The sequence below is a fragment of the Diprion similis genome, chromosome 8 (genome assembly GCF_021155765.1).
Source record: "Diprion similis isolate iyDipSimi1 chromosome 8, iyDipSimi1.1, whole genome shotgun sequence".
NCBI lineage: Eukaryota > Metazoa > Arthropoda > Insecta > Hymenoptera > Diprionidae > Diprion > Diprion similis.
The window spans coordinates 20,854,008-20,880,379 of record NC_060112.1 but is presented as its reverse complement, the minus strand read 5'-3'; the positions used below and the strand labels follow the sequence as shown (position 1 = coordinate 20,880,379).

The 26,372-nt window shown below is 37.0% G+C and overlaps 3 protein-coding genes across 12 annotated transcripts in view; 1 reads left to right on the top strand and 2 right to left on the bottom strand.

Annotated features, from left to right (window-relative positions):
• Nucleotides 1–8,586: 8,586 nt before the first annotated feature.
• Nucleotides 8,587–14,817, top strand: LOC124408853 (GON-4-like protein). The gene is made up of 9 exons (XM_046886102.1): nt 8,587–8,944; nt 9,045–9,511; nt 9,676–12,103; nt 12,219–12,366; nt 12,485–13,106; nt 13,188–13,416; nt 13,523–14,126; nt 14,199–14,419; nt 14,502–14,817. The coding sequence occupies exons 2-9, from the start codon at nt 9,075–9,077 to the stop codon at nt 14,550–14,552; spliced, it is 4,740 nt and encodes a 1,579-aa protein (XP_046742058.1). The 5' UTR covers nt 8,587–8,944; nt 9,045–9,074; the 3' UTR covers nt 14,553–14,817.
• LOC124408854 (exosome complex component RRP42) lies at nt 14,804–16,716 on the bottom strand. Of its 2 annotated transcripts, none has more exons than XM_046886103.1 (7): nt 16,516–16,716; nt 16,130–16,326; nt 15,892–16,057; nt 15,580–15,774; nt 15,100–15,255; nt 14,865–15,018; nt 14,804–14,832 (listed from the first exon to the last, which is right to left on the bottom strand). In XM_046886103.1, exons 1-6 carry the CDS (start codon nt 16,570–16,572, stop codon nt 14,914–14,916), a joined length of 876 nt encoding a protein of 291 aa, XP_046742059.1. In that variant the 5' UTR covers nt 16,573–16,716; the 3' UTR covers nt 14,804–14,832; nt 14,865–14,913. The 2 variants fall into 2 exon arrangements, with proteins under 2 accessions (XP_046742059.1, XP_046742060.1); XM_046886104.1 differs by having other exon boundaries at nt 16,428–16,544.
• A 494-nt stretch (nt 16,717–17,210) lies between these two features.
• LOC124409957 (mitogen-activated protein kinase-binding protein 1) overlaps nt 17,211–26,372 on the bottom strand; it is an 83,660-nt gene continuing 74,498 nt past the window's right edge. For 6 of the 9 annotated variants that reach the window (XM_046887953.1, XM_046887956.1, XM_046887949.1 and 3 more), the window contains 8 exons: nt 26,222–26,321; nt 22,850–22,984; nt 22,447–22,592; nt 22,046–22,253; nt 21,832–21,958; nt 21,534–21,724; nt 21,268–21,288; nt 17,211–20,263 (listed from right to left, as the gene is read on the bottom strand). In XM_046887953.1, the coding sequence (XP_046743909.1) occupies nt 19,893–20,263; nt 21,268–21,288; nt 21,534–21,724; nt 21,832–21,958; nt 22,046–22,253; nt 22,447–22,592; nt 22,850–22,984; nt 26,222–26,321 (1,299 nt within the window). In that variant the 3' untranslated portion in view covers nt 17,211–19,892. Of the gene's footprint in view, nt 20,264–21,193; nt 21,289–21,533; nt 21,725–21,831; nt 21,959–22,045; nt 22,254–22,446; nt 22,593–22,849; nt 22,985–26,221; nt 26,322–26,372 lie in introns of all 9 variants that reach the window. The other 3 variants (XM_046887957.1, XM_046887954.1, XM_046887951.1) reach the window with 3 other exon arrangements.

Below are 26,372 nucleotides of genomic sequence, written 5' to 3'. Positions count from 1 at the left end.
AGGAAAGCACGAGTTCAGTAGGTAAAGCATTGCAGAAGGTGCATAAATCCGTGGTGGGATTATTTTGTGGAGAGGTTGATTTGTGGCGCAATAAAGGATTACCGACGCGATGGGTGGCGGGCGACTTGTTACTTAAGCAACATCAGTTACTTAAGAAGGGTCCCCTTCGTTCTCGGGCGGCAAATCGAGACCCTGTCGGGGTCGGAAGGGTCAGAAACAGCCTCGACGGGGGGCAAGCAGATGTGGTTTCGTTCGACACTGACGGTGAGTGTTGACTTCTGAATCGTGGGGGGTGCTGCCATTAGCCGATGGAGACCACGGCGTCATTAATGTCGATGGTTTAGGTTTACCATCGGGTAAGAGAAAAATAAAGGCTCTAAGTTGCCGCTGGATTCCTCAAAAATCATGAAGCTTTTCTCTAAAGTAAAAAGAGAAAATCTCAAGTCATACACAAATATACCATTAAAGAAATGTTTTTTAATTTTATTCAAATTTTGGACCAACCAACAAATTGATTGCATAAATCTGGAAAAAAATTCCAGAATTATGGGACAACATATGGGAGGGTCAGTCGGTTTTCTCTGACGGACGAGGCGCCGTGATATCATGTTCTAAAATGCCACCAGCAAGGTTTTTGGGCTTGAAACCATATAACGGCGTGAAAAAAGAAGTAGGTGTCCTTTTGCCAAAAACATGAAGGGTCCTTGGCGCATGTGGGCATGTTCATCGCGTAGGTATATCATCTGTAATTGGAGCTCGCACTGTACCTACAGTTAGTTATGCGCGTGGCAATAAGTTTTATCGTTTTGAAACCTTATCTAACGCCGGTCTGCAAGACAGAAAATTTCACCCCCGCTCGAAAGAGAAGGGAAAAAAAATATCAAAAAACAGAACACAAGAAGTGAAACGTAGAGACGGAATGGCGTGGGAGTGAGAAAGAGAAAGAGAAGTGAAAAGGCAAACCCTCCTAACTCATAATAACAGTAATTCGAGCGGAATTTGAGGAGCAGGTTTGCATTACCGAAAAATAAAGGAAAGAAGTTGAAAAAACACGGCGCTTGGAAAAAAAACTACGTTTTGAGCTTGTCGGGAGAAAAAAAGGACAAAACACCATGCGGTAGGCGTACATATCTATAAATAGAGGGAAACACGACTGCCACCAATTTAAATGGATACGAGGATCCAAGTGACGAGTTTCTCACCTACTGCCTGACGCTCCTTTATTTACTCAATTATTGTTGTTACATCTAATCATTTTTCAAAGCTCGCATTTTTTCTTATAACTAGGGGATACATCCAAGTTTACCCCTGTAATTTTTTTCCTAAAGTCAGGAGCTGGGAAGAAGCATGAAACGAGAGAAATCCAGATTTCAAACATGTGCACTCTGGCATAAATTGAAACGATTTGGTAACCATTATCTGCTGGGATATCTACGATTACTGATGTGACTGATTTCAGGGTTTCAGCTGCATCTGAAAGGGCTGTATTTTTATCTTTCATACTACGCGTATTACTCGACTATAGCACCCTCACGCATTCTATGCTGGATTATTGGATTTGGTTTTGACTAGGGGATTACACAAGTACGTGACTTTTCAAAAAGTTTCTATAACATAAGGTTACACGTACAGGTAGTACCGTGGTAATCGTAATGCGCTAGTTTCTTCAAAATAAAATAGTTGGCATTACTATTATCCAACGTTTACTGAATTTTTCTATCATCTTCGGAAAGAAATGCGATGCAACTTCGGCTCGATGCAGCGGACATGTTTTTAATTAACGGCAAACGGTTGCTCAGGAATCTGAACGTGAGAACTGGGCTAACTCAGTTCCTCCGACGGGGCTTAATTAGCGGTTTTTAAAGGGATGAGATTTTCCCACTCGCTTGTGATCGAGGAAAAAGGGAAAGAAAAGTAAAAGGAGGAGGAAAAAGAAAACTTTTCAGACTTATAAACGCGGCGTCTCGTTTGTGAAATACGGCGCTTTGCGTACATATTAAATGCCAAACTGTAGGAGGCGACGGTGGTTGGAAGAAATTCAAATTTCGTTACTTATAATATCTTATACACGTAAAGAAAAAAAACAACGTCATGTATATATACATCTACACACTTTGCAACGAGTTTTATATTACTGGCTTGAAAAGTTTCAAGAGCCGGACAATATCTTGCACACGAATGAATATATTATCAAAAAGATACAATTACATTATGGTGTCCCTTATTTAGGGTGTTGTCGAATTTTTGCCACCCCACCCCCTCTAAATCAACTTCAAATAATTCGAAAACAATTGCTTAATTTTTTCAGATTTCTACCTCAACTCTGGGATAGTCCGCTTTGTGATCAAAGTTTCTTATGGGAATAACATAGGAAAAACTTGTTTCCTTGGTATATATTTTGTTGCAAGAGTAATAACATTTAAAAAAATCTATAACCGCGACGTTTTAGTGGGCATTCGTACTACTATCTGTAAAAAAAAATTCACATCACGATATCAGCAAATCTAGACGAATTTCACTTCCTCTAAATGCCAGAAAAGGTCGGATTTCGAGGGTGTGCAATTCGTCGAGATTGCGTGGTATGATTATGTGAATTTTTTTCCAGACAATAGCACTACTGCCGATTAAAACCTCACAGTTACAATTTTTTTTTTTTTAATTATTACTTTTACAATAAAATATATACTGAGAAGAAAAGCTTTTCCCATATTATTTCCATGAGAAACTTCGACCACAAAGCGGCCAATCTTAGACTTGAGGTAAAAATCTGAAAAAAATAATTTAATCATTTTCTAATTATTTGAAGTTGATTTGGGGGATGCGACGGGAAAAATTCGTCAACACCCTAAATAAGGGACACCCTAGTGTACATAGGTACAGTTATATGAACAACATGTAATACCCCGTGCGAATTTGACGGAAAAACTTCAATTTAAACAAATAAAAAGACGGAGCAACCCAGCAGCGCCGTTTTACGGGGGTTAGCCAACATTAGCCAAAAATATACGGCACCAAGTGGCGAGAATAGATCCATGACTGCAGACTGTGAATATTTTAGGAGATGCTGAACTGTCAAAACCCCCGACTTTGAGTGAGTGGGCGAGTCCGAGAGACAGATATTGTGTTGTACGCCTAACAGTACAAGAAGGGCGAGTGATCAAGCTCCGCGGAAGAGCTTGCAGCCACTGAATTTCTCGGCTCAAAGGCTACGGCGCAAGCTGTGAAGAACTTCTGCTGGCCTTTGAAAGGCGATCAAGACCGCCCACGCGCTGCATCCTGATCCCAAAACTTTTCTCTTCATTATAGTAACATGGTCCTCCCCCTCCCCCCCCCCTCCCTTGGTTTGTTCGGTTACTCGTGCCTCTATAAATAAATAATCTGCACTAAATTCCGCCGCTCGTCTCCTTGGATTAATGAAAACTCGTTGCCATTTTTCCCCTCCTTTGTACCCATTAACAGAATGTTGTATGCTTTAGATGAGGACTTGTAAAAGTGAAAAAAACGGCGTAATTCGAACTGCTGAAACTTCGCAAAAGAAAAAAAAAAAAAAAAAAAAACCATCAAAGAAATTCACTCGTACGATTTTGGACAAAATAGAAAGAACTCGGACGCGAGTTTAAGACCGAGAAACTAGTTCGGATAATCTCTTTCGCTACTCCGCTTCCACTAATGTTTTCATATTTCTTTGGGGAGATACGCTTCTGCTACCCAAGTTGCCGCTGCGGTGGTGAAGTATTTCAACGATTTGAACACCGTTGAAGATGACACGTCAAGCTGAGTAACCCGACCCACGTCTCTTAGTTTTGACAGATCGTTGGAACGGACAAGGGGTTAAACGAAACCACGTGATAGAACTTTGCCTCATTTATTTCTGTCGACAGAAACGAAATGATCCGTTAATCAGATGCAAGGTTCACGTTATCTGTAATTTTTTTCAGGAATTTTTACTCGTCCGATTTACAGAATCGAGAAACGTGACCTTCGATTTCACAATTTTCGTTATTATAAGAGCGAGAAAAAAATTGTACTTTCACTTCATCTCAAAAATCCATATTATAATATTTATACATAACTTTGATCTAATTTTATTTCATTATTAGAACAATTTTTTTCAATCTCTTCGAAGGAAATATTAAACCAAAAAACTAAAACAGCATCATCGTGTTATATTTCTTACCAACATTTCGAAACGAACAAGTTAAATTATACAATTTTGATGAGAATTTTATACTCGTAAATGATTTCAAACCGTAGTAGAAAACAGGAATTTTATTTTTACCGTAATAAATATTTTAATTAAACTGTATAACTGGAAAAAAAACTTACATAAAAATGAAAAACCAGTAAACGAGGTTTGGTAGAAAGCTTGGAAATTACAGCGAATATGTTGTGATACATTACAATTGCTGGTTAAGGAAAGTTTTTGGAATTTTCAATAGATGTTTAATATTTATTAACTACCCTTATAAAATCAGTTGTAGGCGGTATAGAGAATGCCAGATATTCGCAAGACTCACTAATTAGTATGGAGAACGATCAACGATGCGTGATTAATAACAAGCCGGTTGTATACCTGCGTGTATCTAGCTCGCGCAAATTTGCGTGAACAATTCGCGCGCGAATTTCGACGACAAACTGGAAAATCTGGTTAACCAACCCCTACGTTTAACAGGCGTCCATGTGCTACGTACGTACACATGAACTGCCAACTATTATGATATTACATAACTGAATCGTGGGTAGCAGTCAGAGTTGTTTGTTTTCGCGTTGAAACGACAGCACGAGCATCCTAACAATTCGCATGAATCAAGTTTCTTAGGAGGTTGGTTGACCAAACCCGATATTTTTTATACATTATATCACGAGATAAATTTACATTAAGTATTTATCAAATTTTTATATTCGTGAGTTACGAAGATTCCTTTAAAATTTAGAAAATAAACATACTCGAATTAGAAGCAAAAGTTTATATTTACGTAAATATATATATATATATATGGATGTTTCAAATCACTCCAAAATCGTTGAAAATCGAGTACATCGTTCGATTTCACTCTACAATGGGACATTCAGTTGAGAAGACGGTTTTTTAAAAATCGACTGAGACAGATAAAAAAAAAGTATCAAAGCAAATTTGCAGAAAATCGTCTTCTGAATAGAATATGCAATCGTAGAATGAAATCGAAAGAATCTACTAGATTTTAAATAACTTACAAGCTATTTAAAACAAAGCATCGATACCTATATGAACCTTTACTCTTAATTCCGGCATTTTATATTTTTGTATTCTAAACAGGTCTTCGACTACCTCACGATACAATAAAATTAATAAAGCGTATAGATTCCTGGCTAACCACCTCCTCGAGATCCAAAAATAATTTAGCGAAATTCTCAGCTCTTCACGGCAGCGCGGCGTTGTTAATTGGTTTTTAAGAGATCGTTAAAAGCCGGCATACACATGACCTTAATTATCGCCGATCCCTCGGGTGCGTCGCGTGGGATCCACCCCCTCGGTTTTCCGCAGCGAAAAGGCCGCGAGCATCCACCGCAACTGTTATTAATGGAGCAAAAATTTTGTCTATAACACGTAAGGGAGCTCGACTCCCCAGAGATATTTCGTGTGGAGTCCAAGGTTGTAGGCATTTATCCTGTTAATCCTAGAGGATTCTCGAGATCACGTACCAAGGATTAGTCGAGACCGGGACGGGCGAAACTCCGTCTTAGTTCACCTCTCTTGGCTCCCGCCCCTCCCATCCCTCATTAACAACTGTCTCGGATCTTAATTTGCTTTTATTATACACGGCTTGTCAGGCTGCAAGATCGCACCATCTTTGTTCCTCGACCACCCAACGTTAGGTACATACATGCTTCAGGATAAACTGCACCCACTTATAACGCGAAAAGGTCAGCTTCGGTCAAGAAACTTCTGATACCTGCAGACGATTCTCTCCACTACTGCAGGCAGGACTGGAAATCGACGTTGATATCGGCTGATAAAAGTTCCAAAGTGAGTAGAAAAAAAAAAAAAAAAAAATACGCGGTATCAAATGCAATTAGAAGAACGGATTCGCCGATTCTTTCAGTTCGTTGCAAATTATATACGCGCGGCGAGTAAATTGATTGCCGATTCGCGACGGGGTAAAAAGTTTAGAGAACCTTTTAATAGTCGGGTATTAAAGATCCGACTAAGAAGCGATTGCAATTCGCTAAAAGATTGAGCACCGAGAACGCGCAGAAGTAATGAGATCTCCTGCTCTTGCAACGAGTGATAAATGGAAATTCAAGCTGTTTAGAACCGACTTGTAAGATGCGATATACGGATCGGAGGATGCTGGAATATCCCGGCACAGTGTTTTTAACGAGTTTATATAGAAAGAGATAGCGATTCAGCTTACGTACCGATATTGATTATTATGATCAATGATTAATGGAAATGTTGAATTGCCCACCGAAAGAAGAAAAAACCTGCTTCGGTGACAAAGAAAATAACTTACAAAAGTGTGTTTGTACCTTGTGTTACAGGGAGAGGGAAAGACCGTCGTAAATGAAAAAATATAGAAGCACTTAGTGGATACGTTGAGACATGGGAGTTCCTAAGTTTAAGGCTCGCCTTGGCTCAGCATTGCGCGAGCAAAGAATTTTGAAGGAGTATTAAAATTCGTTTGAGCTTTGAGAAGCTGTACCTTCGGAAGCTGGATGGATCGGTACAAAACGCTTCTGTATACCAACATGATGTTCTCGTACGCCTCGTATCTTCTTTACGTTTTTTTCCTCTCTTTTTTATTCTACTTCCTTTTTCCGTGAAAGAGGACCCTGAACGACAGCTCGAGAAGGATGAAAAGGGACAGAGATTAAGTTGCGGTAGTGAAAAATTGCTCGAAAATCCTGCCAGGTGCTGCGAAATTTTTGCGTTAAAATTCAAGATGTGTACTGTAATTGGTAAGACATATATTTAAAGTTCAACCTCGTGAATTGGTGTACAGTAATATTTCTACTGCTTGCTTCTTGTTCATTGGCAAAGGAAACGATTTGGAACAAGTTCAAGTAAAAAACAACCTTCTAGCGTTATATACGTCCTACAAATAAATTATTACAATTCTTATACAATGATTGTATTTAAATTCAATATCGTGTTTATGCAACCACTTCAGTACGGGTATGTAAGTACTTTCACGAGATGAAAGCTCAAACGATGAAAGACCCTGTTCCTCGAATTACGTATACCGAATAATTTCGCGGAAGGGCGAATAAATTATTTAAAACCTTGTACATGAGGCACCGCGATCGATGGAACCATAGGAAATTCTTTAAAGGTAAAAGCTTCTGCCTGTATACCGAATTCCTCCTTTTATATGATTATACCGTAACTCAGAAACTTCGATGGATCTCGCACTTTCTTTTCAGTGGAGCTACACTGGAAAATTGAAGTTTAGTCGGGTATAAAAATCCAATAATAATAGATTGCAGATGAATAAAACGTTAGTTTTAACTAAAACGATGCGTTCATCGTAGAAGAATAAATGCGGTTTACCAAACTTCGTTAACACGAGCAAACATCTCACGTCAAGACCAGAGACGTACAATATGTGTAACGTGTTCATGAATACGGAATGGTTTAATGTCGCGTAGTGAATCATTAATAACAAGGGGGAAGTTTCACCCTCGTTGCTAGGCGCAAACAGTAAAGCCCCTCTCTCTCTCTCTCTCTCTCTCTCTTTCTCTCTCCCTCTCAAGAGAAAATGATCCTCGGAAGGCTAACTATAAGGTGTCATTACTTATTATCGAAGTGATTCGTCTCTGGGCTCGTTTTACTTGCTTGCTCACTTATTGTTAGTTCTCCTAATAGTTGTAATTTAGCTTGTATTACACGATTGGAATTAGTAGTGTTGCTTTCTGGCAAAGGATAGAGATGAGAGATAAGAAGAAAAAAGAAAAACAAAGAGCAATTTTATTATACGAGTCATTTCTAGAATATTTTCACTTCGATGATTCTCATTTTTATTTCCATTCGTATTTGATGTTTTATTATTATAGCTGTAAATTTTTTTCGCTCAGGTTCGCGTAAAATATTGTCGCAGAAATTGAAACTCCGTGGAGATAAAAATGGCAAAATTATTTTGAGAAATTTTTTATAAATCAAAATTTTTTTTGCAATGACGCAGTTTTTCTTTTTGAATGCTTTTACAAAATTTGCATCTTTGAGGCTTTGAAAATCTTATTTGTCAGTACTTACGAAAATTAAGACTTTTCCAAAAAAAATATGGAAAATGTAATTTCAGAGAGAATAAAAATTTTCCATAACATTTGCACAGATCCCATATAGAAAAATGTAGAACGAAAGATGGCTGCATAAAACAATATACAGAAAAATCCAATCTTGACGTACTGTACGGAAAACCTAAGATAAACTGCGAGAAATAAAAATGCTCACCAGCTTTGAAACCAGGCAGTTACGTCATCTATTTACGAAAAGTAGAACTAACGTCAAATTATTCAACTAGTGACTAAGTACTACGTATCAAGTTTCTTATCTACAAAAATTATCATAGTTTATGACTGTAGATATTTCCGATAATTATGGCGCGCTTTGCGATGTGCCGTTCAATCCTATTGTCGAGCAATCAATAATCATCACTGTTCAATATTTATGTTTCATGTTAAAGCATGTTTAACGCTTGTGTACAATTATATTTACTCGTAACAATCATCGCACCAAATATACCAACAATGAAGCACATGACTAACGTTGATTAGACGTTCAAACCGAAACTGTGTCTTTGCATGTACAAGAATTATGTGACTTCCAAGTATCTCTCGACGAAATGGATCCTCGAAAATCATAAAAATGAAGAAGCTTTACATTGTAAAGTCTAAAAAATCTTGTTGAATTGTTATTCCGAGATTTCATTTGATCGATCTGACAGTAACGTCGAATAGTTTTGAGGTTAGTTTATAACTATTCAAACACTGTTAAGCTTTTTATTTGACTTTGTTTTCTCTTTCTTTGTTTCCCAAATTGTGATAAATACTTTCATTGATTCTAGTTGTAAATTCGAATTAGCAAAACCTTCAGCATGGACAGCAGTGCAGAGAAAAATGCCAAAGATACAGTAGAAAATTCGAGTTCGTTTCATTATGGCTCAGCGAGTCAGAACAACGTGTCATTCTCATTCAACCTAGATCTGGAGAATTTCAACGAAGATTTTTATTCTGATTCTGATGGGGAATTGGAAATAGACGTGTCGGAGATTGACAATTATGAAACACAAAACGAGCGAAAACGTAAAAGAGATATGGATAAGGACATATCCGTTTTCAACAAGATGGAAGAAGAGATCGAACGGCAGCTAGACGCCAAAGCAGCTCGAACAAATTTAACAGCGAAAAATGTTAAGAACATATTGAAACATGTTATTACCAACGAACACGTTATGGCAATGGTCAAACGGAGGGCCTACAACTTAGAAGATGATCTGATATTCGAGCCAAAACTTACTAGAGCCAAAGCAAAGTAATGTGCATTCATTCACTGTTATCAAATTTATTACAGGTCTTCTGATAAAATTACTGAAAACAAAGGTTGTTGTTTTTTTTAAATTATCCACTATAGAAAAATATTTTACTACAAATAAGACAAACCAAGGCTCTAATATCTATTTTATCCGTTTTTGTTAGAGAGTTGGCTATGTCTCAGCCTGACATTCCTTGGCCGATAACACCGATCAAGAAGCTGAAGGGCTCCGAAGTACAAGTTCTTATAGAGGAGGAGCTCCCTGAAGATTCGTCCGATGAGGAATACCACCCTGGGCAAGATGAGCCGAGCGACGATGAAAGGGAAACGGAAGGAAATTCTGTTTCAAGTGATGTTGACTCGCAGCCTGCGACTCCAGCTACGCCTGCTGATCAACAGCCTGTGATTGAAGAGCCGCAGCTGAAAATTGTTGACATTCGATATGATGAAGCTGGAGTTTTCAAAGTTCCAGAAGCTCCGCCACCCGCAATAAGCGAGAGTGAAAACATCGGACAAAGAACACGTTCGAAATTATGTCTGAGTGAGACACCGTTGGAACAGATTGAACAGGCTTTTGTGCCCCCCGATATAACGACCGATATGTATGACTGGGACTTGGATGTTGATGAGGATTGGAATAACTTTTTAAAGGAATTCACGCAACCATTAGCTCAGGAAATTATTGGTGAAGATGACCCAGAGGCTGATCCAGAATACAACATATTAGAAGATGAGGAAAGTGATTTGCTTGATAAGGAAGAACTGCGAATGGACAAGGCGGTCAAAGTTACTCGAAAAGAGTTGAACAATCTCGTCGCGGAATTGTTTGAGTTTGCTGACATGTTCTCAAAAGAAAATCAAGATGTAACGAAAAAGAAAAAGTCTTCCGATACTATGAACTCCACCATTGAAAATACATCTATCAACGGATCAGTCATAGAGCTGCTCCCTGTTCTTGCCGAATCAAACTTACCCAAATTGGTAAGTACCGAGCAACGAGTCTTGTTACATGTTCAACTTTGTCAACATATTCAGCTCATGACACAGCATTTTGCCCTAACTTATATGCACCCTGATTTACACAGCCAAGCGAAAATGTGCAAGGAAAATCTGAACAGCTTGCGATATTTGAGTAATGGCAAGAATTCTGCATTCAATGCTATTAATCTGCCGGACGCTTTAGAGTTGGTTTCTGAATTGGAAAGACAATTCAAGGATCCAAAATCGCGACAAAACTATATTGAGTTTTTAAACCAAGAAATCGATATCGGAAAAACCCGTTTGAAGCAAAAGATGAGGTATATCCCTAGGTATTATCCGGCAATAAAAAGACTACTTTTAAAAGGCAAGGCCCTGATTTACCCGCAACTTTTGCCTGAGATTCCGTTTGGACATTGTCCAAAGCAGGTTAAAACGAACACATATTTAAAGTCTGAGGACCAACTGATCGTTTTGGGACTTAAGCAATTCATTCCGTTTGTAAGTCTAAAGCAAACGAAATTTAAAAACGAAAAAATGAAGCTGTTCGACACAGCCCAATTAATCAGCCAGTACCTTGTTCCGAATAAAGACCCATCTACCCTTTTCAAACACATCAACAGATGCCGTACAAGTCAGACAAAAAATCCAATTCAGGAATGGTACAAGACTGAAAAAGTCCCGACTGTAATACATTGCATTCTTCCACTGACCAAAGACGACCTTAAAGCACCTCAAGAACAACCATTCAACAGGCTGCCTGTACAGTGGCAAAAAATGTCCGCTGATGTTAAAAACCCAAGTAACGAACAGACCCAAATCAGGTTGCAAAGGATATACAAAGATCTGTTGAAGCCGCCAGAACTCGATACTAACTGTAATTCTAAGGCTGAATCAATTCCCTTGAAGCCCAGGATGAACCACAATTTATTAAACCCTACAGTAAACATGCTACCCACTATGCCATCTCTACATACTCCAGTTAAAAACACTGGAGATGGAGATAAATCGGAAGACAGTCTTAAAACTCCAGATGAGAACCTGAAAAAATGGTGTATAAATCCTGGGAGTCAAGAATTGCCAAATATCGAATTATTTGATAGTCCCTCAAGCTCTGTCCATAGTCAAGTAAGCGAAACTGTGAAAGATATTGGACTCGAAATGAGTGTCGAATCTGTTTGTCAGGCAGAAAATATTTGCACAAATACGAATTTAAATACCTGCAAACAGTCTGAGAATATATCGACTGAAATCGGCCTAAATTTGGAGTCGAATTTAGATATAGATACTTTGAAAGAAGTGGAAAAAATTCACGAATCTGAAGACTTAACTGTGAAAGGAAAAATGTCCCCAAATTTACAGGCGCTATCCAGTGATTCTATTAATCAATTAGAAGACACCAAAGAACAAGCAAACGTACCGGCAACTACAGATAAACCACAACTGCGAACAACAACTCCGCGACTTGCCAAAATTCGAAGTGCTCAAAATATGAAAATGATGGCTCAAATTTTAGGAAATAAAAGTCCTGCTCCAAGCACAGCAGGTGTCAAACCACGAGGGAAAAAAGGTTGTCCTAAGAATTCAGAAGAACCGTCAACTTTGAATAATGGGGTGAGGAAACCATGCATAAATACTTTCAACAATATGTGAAAACAGAAACACAGTATTTAATGATGTTGAGGTAGTGAATGGTATTATTAGAAATTTTTTTTTTCATATTCAACAGGACAACGAAGATGAAATAGCAGAACTGATGCTAGCTAGTACGACTATAAAAAAAGATCAAAAAAGAGCCAAACAGGCTCGAGAGTTGGAAAACATCAAGCGATTAGTAGAGGCTGAAAATGATTTGAGTCAAGAAGAGAGAGCCACAAGTGAGTTTTTAAATTATTTATGCCATTGTAGAATTTCGAGAGTTTTTTTTAACTATTATAACCAACATGTTTTCAGAAATACAACAGTAATAGATCTGATATTTTTTACACTTTTCAGAGTTTGCTGTTTCATTTCTCCACAAGTTGCACAAAGCGTTAGATCCAAGTTCGGAAGTCTTCAAAGCTATAATAAAGTTATTTCTAGACTATAACGAGCGGATCGATACATTGAACCAATCGGAAAATGAGGGTTCCTGCCATTCCGAACAAACAAGAGACGAAAGATCCTTGTGCTCCATTGATGCTCCATTAGGCGATGAACAACCATCGAATTCTCAATGTATCATTGAAAGTGTCGATTCCAATTCGACGAGTCAAGTTTCCAAGGATTTGCTTACGATAGATCTTTACAAAAACATTTGTGAAAAGTTGGTAGATTATCCAGAATTGAATTCGGATTTTCTACTATTTTTAAAACCTCATCAGGCTGCTATGATTGGCAAATCAGTTGAACATACAATGCTACAAAAAATGAACGATTTTGTAGACATAGCACAAATTTATTTTGCAAAACAGCCATCAAAGCTCTCAAAAGTTATGCAAGCCATAACTCAATTGGCCGCAGACACCGATGTCAGTTTAGAAACCGTCAACGACGTTATGGAAAACCTTCTAAAAGGGCATCCGTTTGTCATGGATACGTTTTTACAAGTGCTACCAAATGGAAAGCCTCCCGAAAGGTAATTGCGACACTATTTTCAATATTGAAACTAGAGTATTCTGTAAGTGCATTCCTTATGTAATTTGTGTATATTTTTTAGCTTATTTGCGCAGCATATGTTCGAAAACCTGATCTGTCCCCCCGGCCCTCATGATAAAACAAAAACTTATGCAGAAGATGCACCTGAACTTTACGAAAATATTGAAATTCCCGTCTCCAGCTCACATGAAGATCCTTACGGAGGTGATAACTGCAAATGCGAGTGCCACAATCTAGACGGTCATAATCTGAAGAGTAGGAGCGAACATTGCGTATCTTGCGGCACCAGAGTGAGTACAATACACCCATTTTTTTTTTAAATCTAATTTTCACATTCAACCCGTTTAAATCACGTTAAATTCTCCATGTGATGTTTACTTTAATGATTGCCAACAGTTTCTAAATGGAAGGATATATCTTCAAACAACAGAAGGTTTAAGGCCAGCCAAAATAACATTTCCCGGAGGAGATGATGAAAAACAAGAACATATCACACGATTGTCATTGAAAACTACTGAAAAATTTGTGCCAGCAACACCGAAACGACGGCGAAAATCATCGAAAAATTCTCCCGATCAAGCCGATGCAAAAGTAAACAAAAACTCTCCAATTAAAGACAGTGAAGAAATGGAGAAGTCATCACTTAAGTCAAAGCGAATGAACAAAATATCAATGAAATCTAGAGAGCAAAAGAAATCTCCTAAAAATATCGAAATCAGCTCAAAACTTAGTAGTAACGATAATCCAACTGAGAAAAAAGAATCTATGTCACCAATTAAAAGTAAGAGGGAAGAAAGGGCAGAAAAAAGAGAAGCTCAGGATATTTCAAGATCGAAACGAACCAAAGTCGCGTATAAGAACACAGTCAAATCAAGTAAAATCCTGGATTTAGATAATACGGATAATGCAACACAGTCACAGACTGATGATACTAGCCAAGACGAAAATTCAATACCGGATTATGGCAAGGACCATGATATTGAAGAAGAAAGTAAATTGAGTAAGTATCTACATTTCTCCTATGTCCCGCCAGTGTTCTGTTATAATGAAAATACCTACGTAATTTAAAAAGGTACAAACGAATATGAGACTGAGGAAAATGTGAGGCTTGAGAAAATGGAAGTTTCAAGCGATTCAGGCAGTGATCCTGGACATGGAGTCCGGAACACTGTCGATATTAGGCCATGGACAAGACAAGAAGATGCAATTTTACTGGAGTGTATCAAGAAGGAATATTCAGAAAACACTTTTTTAACAATCAGTGAGACTCTAGGAGATCGAACCGTTCAACAGGTAAGTACATGAGCAAATTATTCTCCAGAATTTTTCCTTTCTGTTAAACTAAAATTTGTGATATATCAAACTTTTTGCACAGGTCAAAGAACGGTTCGAGATTCTACTTTCATTGTTAGAAAAAATGGCCTGATTCAAAAAGCCACATGAACTTTATGAAAAGTTGAAAGAAAATCAAATATACCAGTATTACAGCTATGTAAATACCCATTTATCAGGTGATCAAGATTTCTAAATGGTGTGGCTCAACTTGCTAACCAGAATGTTTTATATTATATTAACAGCATCCTTATATTCTCATCAGTGTCTATTATAAAATTCACGAGACGTGATTAGAACTGTACGCTTATCGGAAGGTTGGGTATTAGGCGAAGTTATTTTGAATTTTTATTTTCTTGTTTACTGATTTAAAAAGTGCACCTGCGACATAGTAATTTAATGTAAATATAATTTATGTTCATAAAAAATATCAAAAAATTCTCGAGAATGTTATTTTATTTAAGAAATCCAAAAATTTCTCTCCGTGAACCCAAATCGTCTTCCTCCTTCAATGCATTCATAATTCCTGCATTCAACCTAATTCCAATGTCTTTCGCGAGCTGAAAAATAAAATCATTCGAAACACACGCACAAATGATCCCGGTAAAAGCGAATAAACATTTATTTGAAATCTCTTATACCTCTAATGTTTTAATCAACGTCGAGGGTTGAAGACTGCCATACCCCGTCTTTACTACAGATGTTATACGACCATTAGGCATTACAGCGACAACTATACTTGCTGCACTGCACTCTTCCTCCTCAGAAGTTGGATCAACTACACAATTTTCTCCTATCTGTATCAAAACAAAATTCCGACTAGCTATGAGATTACCATATATTTCCACAATTGAAAGAAAAAAAAATATACTACTACGAAATTCAAGCTTGGAAAGAATACATAAACCATTTCATGGAATTCGTGAAACTATCAGAACTCACAAGTCACTTTAGGAGTTCTTTAATAAGCAATGCTCTTAATAGATATATTTGAAAGTCGAAGCACTATGCTTAGTTCCTGGTCCAAAATTCCTGAGGCACAATCTTACAACAGGAAAGCAAAATTTGATCATTGTAAATCTATTTATATCATGTATTGCATACGATTACTTGCAACTTACTTTGCATAGGGTAACCAGAACAGGAAAACTAATAACATCCAGCTTGACACAATCGAATGGATCGTCTGATAATTGAATGTCAGCTTTACCGCCGTCGAGTGTTGCAGTTGTAACTTTGGGTATTTGTGCACTGTACAATGCAGCCTTAACCGCTAATGCTACAGCATCAAATAAATTGCCATCACATTGAAGAATCTGTAGAATGTAAGATTATTTTAAATATTTGTTTATTCAACTGAAAAATTAGGACTAATGAAGACTAATTTAATTGTCAAGTAATGTAAGAATAATGATAGAACTTTGGATACTCACTAAAACATCAACATATAATTTCCAGCACTTTTGCTGAGGTAAAATGCACAATGTTGTCAAATCAAGAACATGAGATGACTGGTAAGCTAACGTTAGAGTATTGCTTATTTCCGTACCTAAATTGTCACCACCTTTGCCTTCGAATGCCGGTGTAGCATTGGCAGAACTGGAAATCAGAATACAATCGGTGTAAGTAATTCAAATCTGGATGATGAACAGTTTTTGTCTGATTACGGACCAGTCAACAAAGAATTCCAATTTTCCTTCATTAGGGTTGTCGGGATAGGGTGTGTCAACCTCGGCTTTAACACCGACTAGAATATCAGTATTTGCTAAGCGTAAACGAGCTGAACCACTGGTATGAGGTAAGACTTTTGTCTCCACTTCCATTGGGCGATATTCAGATCTGTTTCTGCCATCAGTTCGGTAGTTATCCTAGGAATCATATGCGAGATTTAAGGTTTTCCCATCAGAATTCAAAAGTGTGACTAAAAGCGTCGTTATTCTTTGAATCCGAGTAATGTTCCATCATGTACAAATTGAAAGGAAAGGCATCATTCGAATAGAGAATGACGATCGCAGCAACAATAATTTCAACAGTACAAGTAGAAAGATTCAACTCACATCCACTCCGTGTAGTATAAATGTTTTTTCTGCTAAGCTCAACAATGTATTCGCCATCCTAACTGGGACAGTTACTCGGGATGAGACATATGCGGTCGCTGATTAATTCTGTATTAAAAAAGCCTGCTGAAGTGTCTTTCAATAGAAGCTGTGGCAGCATATAACCTAAAAATATGCGAGGCCGCCAAAGCACGTTGTCAACAGCGCTAACAGATTTTAGAATTAGGGGCGCGGGGGGGGGAGGTATATATATATATATCGATCAATCGAAATCGTCGATTCTTTTTTCCGATCATTCTCGTCCGATGTTTATCAGCTTCGATTAATCGATGTTAATGCATTTCAATCATATAGGTATGTACTAAAATGGCACAAAGATCACGTGACAATTCAAAGTTTCAATTTTCGCACGTCGTTTAATCAATTATGGTTTAATCGCTGACCAAGGAGGTCACTAGCTATATAACAATGTTTACTGGATATGAGTGATCCGAAGATTGAAGGTAATTATTTCATTCGGTTGGTTATAATAGCTGTAAAATTCTGCATATTTTTTGATATGTTCATACATAGTTTGAGACCTACTTTTAATCTGGCTGACGACGATGTTAACTAAGCAGTATACGAAAATATTGATAAGTAGATAGGATGTAATAAATAAGGAGTGAATTCGTGTGAAAAGTATTACAGATGCATTAAACTGAAACTTAACTATTATACATATATTAATTATTAACATAATATACAAAACGGTACACTAATAAAAGTTACACGTTCGTACACAATAAACGTTACACCTGCGGGTTTATATGTATATATGTTATGAAGTCAAATGTCTTAGTCCGAAATAGCGCAAATAAATATGTACAAATAAAAAGACGAATATCAATATGTAATACTAAAGCTTAATACAACATTCATAACAATGTACAAAGCTATAATTCAAATTCTCCGAAGCTGTTTCAATTTTCAGGTTTTTTTTTTCTTCAAATAGTTATCAATGTGATTATTAATTATCAGTACAGTACCATTATTTCGGAATGATAATCATTGCCTTCGAATAGGTAAATGCTTAATGTTTTTTCAATGAGATTCGACAAATAAGGTTTTTGAATACGATTTCCCTGGTAACATAATTCTTTGACTATAACGATGCATGGTCATAATTGCTTCAATAAAACTAGCAACCAAATCGTCCGAAGGTAAATGTGTATTATTAAGAGAAAGTTTTAATACTGAAATATGTAAGAAGTTCTTGCATTTTGACATCTCAACCACTTCTAAAAATCGGTACATTATGAAAAATAGCAATATAGTAGGTTGGCATAGCAGGTAATTATTGTGACGAAATGATGAAAAAAATATTTACATTACGAAGCACATTTTGAAAATAATACAAACACTTGACGAGGGCTTAACGTTTCAAGATCCGAAAAACAGTACAAAATTGTTTTCTAGAACGGAGAGATGAAACAGGAGCAAGACTTATTATATATAGCAAGACGCATGACACTAAGTCACTACGGTTCTTAAGAATTAAACATGTATTTATGGTTCGGTTGAGGTGAAACGTGGTTCAACAAATCGGGATATCTGCTGATACAGCGTGAAAGTTTGATTACAAAAATCTTTCCGCACGTTATCGCAGAGATATGTAGAACCAAGTTGAAGTCAAATTGAAATGGGATAAACATTGTATTTGTGTATGAAAATCGAATCTAATTCTAATCTAAATGGCACGGTTTTATTTGTCACACTATATGAGCGACTTTACAATAAATAAAGAAGGAATAGTGTATGAAAAAATAGAACTAGGGTAGCAAAAATTATCAATAATATTAATAATACACATTTTTCAATGTTTCAATTCCATCCTGAAGTACACACAATTCCTCTTTCAATCAAAATCGCTTGTATATTATTATTCGTTAATTGAGCACAATGGTTAAAATTGAAACATAACTTTACTCAACTAGGGATTTGCAAAAATTCACCTCATTTTCTAAAATTTACATGTACATTTGTGGAAAAATATTTGAATATATCCACTCCTATGATAAAAATACACTATTGCATACTAAGATTATTTGTAAGCCTGTGCAAATAATTCGCATTTTGCATCATATATTAGTTCCTGATCAATTGGGTACTTGTAAGGTTCTCATGTAAAATTTCATAAAACTAACGTAAGACTAGATATAAAAGTTCATGTATGAATGTTAAAGTCCTAAATGACTTGAACGCATATGTTACTTATCCTCGGATGAGACATCTCCATACCTTGTTAAAACTACAAGTTACCGCAAGCAAGTATATTACAAAAAATATTTTAGTGATTACATAATAAGAATTAGTAAGGTGATAATGTCAATTCCAAGCATCCCAATGGTCATGATTGGAATTAAAATATCTGCACAGGAAAACAAATAATCACAGACTCGGCACACTAATGGTTTATTTAATATGCAATTAGATCTGAATTATTTGTGTTTACTGGCGTGTTGTATTTATTGAAAATAACGATGTTATATATACCTGATAAAAGAGCTAAGGAAATTATGTTCCATGGTGTAGGTGCACAATTTTACTGCGACCATTCGGAAAGCAATAACTTTTGGACTTAAGCCTCTTGATTAATGGTTGAAACCCCGTTTGATAAGCTTACAATATTGTATGATATTTAAATAATTAATTTTCTGGGTGATAGCATAATCTACGAGTCTTTAATAATTGGCATTTCATGGCCTATGGCCTCAATTCGAAACATTAAGGTCGATATACACGTATTCCGATATATTGTGCAATTAAGAAAAAATCAATTGCATCTCAAGAAATTTTTTTTTTTCATTCATCAACGTGGACAATATTATACTTGTCCATAGTTTTTCGTATCCATACTTTTATGCAAATTCAATTTCACATCTGTTTTATTTAGATAATTGATCATGCATTTCATTCAAATAGTATTTTTTTCAAATATCTTTTCGATATGAACATTTCTGCCAGCCTACTGAACGTAGACTGAAATTTCAACTATTGCTGACAGTTCAAGTCCATAATCATTTTCAGATATTTTCTATTAACGTGGATGCAATTTAAAAAAATTTTTGTTTTGATTGTAACGAGAACAAAAAGTTCATCAGACAGCGTAGGTTTTACAAAATTAAGATGCGATTTTATGTTAAGTTCAATACATCTTATTCGACCGACATTTTTTCATCAACTTGCAATCCAGATACATTCTAGTTGCTGGTCAAGAAGGGAGCATGATTCATACTCATTGGAAAACTACGCGGAATGGCTCGGTACTGAAGAAATCACTCATGAAATTTATTGTTTCAACGTTCGTGACAGATTATTTACCTCACGGACGAAATTTACGTGTGGTTTGTCTGGGGTCCACCCATTCTCTGTTGCATCAGGTTTAAAAGCAACTCAGAGTACTGTTGCATCATGTTCACAACTTTGCCTTGATCCTGTCCAGCGACAAGTTCTTGGAACTTGGCTGTAGCTTCATTCGCATGTCCTCCATCTTCATTGTGGTTCGCAGCACTAGCTGCCACTAGCCTCAAAGTGTGCATGGCCTCGTTAACTGACGATTCCAAACCACGCAACATCGTATCTCTATCGAGAGCCGTAGCTGATGGGTCGCCCGAGTTATCGAGAGTCAGGCGTTTGTAGAGCTGTACCACATTGTCGGCTGTTCTTGTCAACTCATCTGCTATCGTATTGCACAACTGAGTCGACACTGCGTGTGAAAAACATGTAAAGATTTATTGTCAGATCAAAATATTTCTTATCGGACAAATTTGGTGGAGTAAATTTGTGTGTTGAGATCTCGTCATTCAGAAATGTTTTGCGAATCCAGTCGGAGTGGAAATCAATCTATGGGACGTGTCAATGTTACAGTTACAATTCGCATGTAAATTAATTACACATTCTTAGACATCACGGATGACTTTATGTACATATGTAAATTAGAATTTCTATGGACTATTTTTTGTGTGAACGATAAAAGGTAATGTGCAGGCTTGCATGCATGTTAATTATTATTGTCTAAAATCCGTATGAGATCATGCTATTTCAATTAATGATTCTAGACTTTATCTGAATCAAAATTCAAATGTTAATCGTATATTATGGTCAATGTACATGTTTTCTAGATATCTGATTAAATTATTGTACAGTTGAAAACGAAATTCATAGCTGAAAGAAAATAGTGGCCTAATGTAAATTTAAAAAATTACTCATATGTAATATTTTACACATGTAAAAACCTTACAAGTGATTGTAATTAGTATGATTCGTACTACCGTGATATTGTGAAACACTGAAGCTGTACAAATAGCTGTGATCAATATTTCAATTTAGCAAATAAAAATTACCAATATTCACAAGTCTTGTGCTAACAAGAAGTTCTGATAACAAAAATAAGCCTTTTGTTCGTTACAAATAAAAAATGTTGACGATCTGCACAAATATTGTTGCACTTCTTTGATACTATATGCAAGAGTGAAAAAAATAAGTCCTGAGTAAAAAAAAACAAATTTCAATTTGAATCATATTAGTACATTCAGCGTTTATGTACAGCAATCAGCACAATCATCTAGGTTCTAGTCTGCTTTCTGATTGACTAGTGCTTGAGAATGAAACTGTCAACCATAGCATGATCACTTACAAATTTATTATTTATTGAATGAAATGCTTATTAATTTCACAGCACGGCATTCTCAATAGGCGGCGTTAGTTTACCTAAACTGTTATCCATGACTACTGTGGGAATAAAAGGCTCGTATTAAAAATTATGTTAGTTAAGATACAATTGAAACCTTGAATTAGTGTCCAGTATATCAATTAAATGTAGTAAGAGATACGCTTAATTATTTGCAAAATATTAACTAACAAATTGAGCTGAAGTCTCTTGCATAATAATATTATCCGAATCAAAAAGGATAAATTTATTATCCAGAGATGCGAAATCAACATGGAGATGTTCCATAAAAATGTTGACAACTTACGTTCGGCACTGGCGATATCGATCGCATGATCAGTGTCTTTGACTGGAAGTTCTTGAGGACTTGGTTCAAGTTGGTTTCGGTTTGCAGTTGCCAACCTGCCTCCCCCTTGTCCAGCTGGCCCATTTGCTCCCCCCCTGCCATTGGTCATCGTTGCAGCCGATCCTGATCTTCTGACCATCGCAGTTGGTATGCTTGAGGTGTAAGATAGAAATTTCAGAGGTAAAATCACGTTAATTTGCTATGTGGTATATTACGAATGAATACAACCTAAATCCAATGTAAATCAAATTTAGCTTACCTAGCTGAGGAGTGATCGATACTGATACTTCTAGGCCGTGGTGGTAGAGCTGGTTTTCCTGAATTCCCATTCGAAGAAGTGTCCTCTGAACTTGAGTCTTCATGATTTCCTACTTGACTTAGATTCACTAGGCAAAACAAGCAAGCAGAGTTAAAAATCCGCATCATGCATGGGTTGAGTTCGATTCACTGGGTATTTTCAAGTTTTTACTTACCACTGGAATAAGCTCCCTGCATACCACGCCTCCGTAGCACCGAGGGAAGACCATTTCCCGACGAGGAAGTGGATTTCATTTGATGGTTTGCTTTATTTTGCGAGCTTATCGTTGGCCTCATCAAGCCACTTATTCTGCTTCCACTGTTTTGATTGCTCCAACCTCTTCCACCACTAGAAATACCCACGTCTGACTCGGAGTCACTTTGCTGGAAGAGAATGTAATGAAAGTAATACTTTCTATTTCAGTTGAGCGTTCTAAAATTCTTATGCAAATTAAGAACTCAAGTATCAGTACATTCAGATACGCTAGTGAAGTCATCACTTTTTATATGACCTCTTGTGGAACAAAACCATTTTCTGAAGAAATTACACCGATCAGTGAAGAAGAGTTTCACTTACCTGATTCAATACACCTACGCTGCTGCTGCGTGTCATGTGATTAGCATAGCCTTTCCCTGCGGTATGTCTTGACTGACCTCCATTGCCCCCGCTACCGTTCCCCCTAGAAGAGCTACTTCCGTTTTTGGTGCTAAGCTTTCCTGAAACTATGAGTCATTACTTATAAGAAAAATTGCCCAAGGAGAACTGTACAAAGTACTACTGCTTATCGATGTGTAATTTTGAAATAAAGTCTACACATTATTTGAGATAACGAAAATAGTGTGAAAATGCGTGTGCAGTGAGTATTACATTTGTTACACGTTAAGCACAAGTCATAGCTAGAATAGTGTTTGAAATATAAGAAATATTTTAATTTATTTCTCTTTGACAAGGGTTGGTATCGTGGGTGACATTGGAATACCTTTTATCGGACCATGCAGTAACCGGTTTGGTGGACTGACGGAGAGGTCGCTAAGTGAGCAGGCACGTCGCATACCACCTCCCTCTTCCTCGCTGTCAATAATTTTTGAGGACAGCCGCCCCCCACTAGTGCCAACTGTTGACAACACACACACACATGCACTAATCTACCTTCCACATAATGCATACATCGAAATTTGATAATAATTGATTTCTTTGATCAGCTTTATGTGATCCCAAGCAAATTTAGAAACGAATCAAAATCATACATAAAAATATACGTAAACAGTTACTGATACACTTTAGATTAAAGGAGTGTATAACAGTGTAAATTGAATGCTCTCAATGTCTGCGAGTATATAATGAAAGATTCAAAATGAAAAATATCCACTTTTAAATCAGTTATAAATAATTCATTGGAAGTGATAAAAAGGACGTGGATTAGGAAATCAAGCGAGGTAAAACGGAGATTGTGAATAGGGTGCTGATGAAAGAACATGCCATCAACTGCGCTGCATGCGAAAATAATAAACACTTTTTAAGCTTATGAAATTGTGTAAAATGTCCCTGTTTAAAAAAGTTTCAATGCGACATTCAAACTGAAAAGTAATTGCTGTCTCCTTTAGAACCAAACAACTCAAAATAATTCATTGTCAAAAGCCAGGATTCTTTAGCTACCACTTGACAACTATTATCGCTGTAATACTAAAATAAATAAAGAGATCAATAGCAACATCTATGAATAATAAACTGATTTTTCTTGCACAATACACATAAATGCGAGGCACCTGCCAAGAGTATAACACGGAAAGAATGTTGGAGACCAATGAGCACAATTCAAACAACTTTTACTCATTTGAACAGAAATTGTAAAATGACTAGATGGTAAATAAATTAAAACTTGGTCTCAGACACTTTTTCCAATACTCTGAGGTACCTGTGTAATGCTGTTTTGAAGGAAGTATCGCTTGGTTGATAGTTGGCAATTTCTTTGTCCACTTTGCATGACTTTGGCAGTGGGATGCAGGGGGCCAGAGCCGTTTTGGGGAGTTTGTACAGCTAGATGTTGACGTCGATGATCCACTTTCAAAAATCGACTTATCCATTGCAGATACATCAGCGCAATCACTGTCTTCCCCTGACTGACCACGAGCTTCACGTTTAAGCATCCAACACTTAGTGTCCCGTTCAGCTTCTAGCTTGGCAAAGTTTTCATTCGAATCTTGGTGACGTACTTGCTTGAAATCCTTATTTTGGGCAAAGTATGTCTCCCTTCGTACTAAATTTTCAAATTCTTTTGAGAGTAACTTGACAGTTCCTGCAATCGCCCGACTTATTCTAATATCCACATTTTTGTCTTCAATTCGGAGGTGTTTACTTTCATCTTGTGGGTTCAAAACAGTCGGCGCAATTTCTGCGACTTGAGATTTATGGGGTGGATCCAAGTTTGGTTCTAGAGAATCATAGCGTTCGGGTGTGTCTTTAGTTGGAATTTGGGTCTCAAAATGTTTGTTCTGTTGGACCTCATTGACTGATTCTTGCCCTAAAGAGTCTTCATAGTTTTGCGATTCGCTGTCAGTGGTATGATTCATACTCTCAGGGTTCCTATAATTTTGGTTTTCGCAGCTGGACTTTGATTCGTAACCGGATTCGCTTCCAAAATAAGAATTTCGTTTTACTTGCTTCATGGGTAAACTAAGATACTTATTTTTTTCCATTTGAATATCACAAGATCGTGGTGAGAGATGTGAATTCTGAACAAAGTTTTCAAATTTTTTCAAGTTATCTTCGGATCGGTTTTTCTTTTTATTGCTTTCTACATCATTGACTTCTTTCAATGAACTTTGAACATTTTGCGCAGCACAAGACTCTGAAGTCTTTATAAGTTCGGTACTTTCACAAGTATCACTACAAGAATAATTTTTCAAGCATTCAGAATACTGGGACTGCGATGTATCCATGTTATATTTGTTCCAAGCTGGCCTTGCCCTGTTTCGCATACTTTGAGTTCTTGCGGAATTTCGTTTGGGTTTTGGTGGTTTGTGAGCAACAAAGTCGTTTAATACCAGCATGGATTTCGGCTCACCTTGTGCTGTCGCAGAATTACTTTTACCTTTTGAATTTATATCGCAAGTATCATCTACATTATCAGATTTACTATTATTGTCATCCAAATTAAAGCTATAAAAGATTGATGTTTTACGATGGGTTTCTTCATTTTCGAGGTAATTATTCACCAATTTTACAGCATTTAATCTCGTGTCTTGTAGTGACTTCGATCTAAATACTGCTCGAAGTTGGCTTGGTAGATCAGAGCTTTTCTGAGCATTATTTCGAGCACTGGATTCAGTCGCGTTGCTGGAATGCCCATTGTAAGTTTCCGAATTTTGTCTTTTTCGTTTGTAGTGCGAGTCGAAAAGCATTTCTAATGGTGCAGATTTCACCATGGAGTCTGAATCGTCAGTTAGAACACTTTCTGTACTTCTGTGATCAGCATTTTCCCTCAGTGGAAACATCTGATAATCAGATTCGTCCGTCAGAATACTCTCCTGACTTCTGCATGCCTGCATCTTACGTCGTGAAAGGAAAAAACTGGCACTCGAGTGTCTTTCATGTTCGAAATTGTAATCTAGAATTTCGGCGCTGCCTTTAGAGAAGGATTCTACTGATACATCAGACAAAATGCTCTCTTGCGATTGGGTGAGTATCCTTCTACGTAGATTTTCGTAATTTGCATAGCTCTGATTCTCCGAAAGTTCCGGATATTTGTATAATAAATAATCACTGACACATCTTCGAGGGGGATTTTTGAAATCCCCTTCCAAAGAATCATCACTAAAACTACCGTTTCCGTCGTCATCGTTACCCGGTACTTCAACGGATTTATGTTCGACGTATTCATTCATAGCTGGTAAGCTCTCAAACGATTTAGTTATATTTTCTAGCTCCGTTTCGTTGTCATTTAGTCCAATAAAATAGCTACAGGATTTTCTCTTAGCAGCAAATCGAGCGAATCGATTTGCATTTTTTCTGCAACGTTCCTTAAGAATCTTTAGTTCCTCGCAGACCGGCGATTCTGGCAATGATTGATTGGCCTTGTTCAAAGACAGCTTATACTTTTCAGTTTTCTTTAAGCTTAACGTCATTGGGCGCTTGGGATTAGCTTTAGGTTTTATTTTTTCACTTATACAAGCAGTGGTCTGGCTTTTAGGCAATATTTTTTCACGTGGCATTTCAGACTTTGTAAAAACATTTCCCCCAAGAGGAATTTTGTTAACTAGTTGATTAGAGTTAAATTTGGGTTTAGGGTTTGGTGGAGGCTTGTTAGTATTAGTTAATCTTGCATTTTGAATTGTTTGTCCGCTTCTATTACCTGTGTTCAATCGGCTTTGTCGGTGATGCTTCTCTGCGGGAATGTGACTACTGAGATCGGAAATACTCTGACTTGATTTCAAAGATGACCGATATCCAACCTGTTCAACAAACATTTGTATTAAATTACTGCCAAAAAACTCAACCGTAAA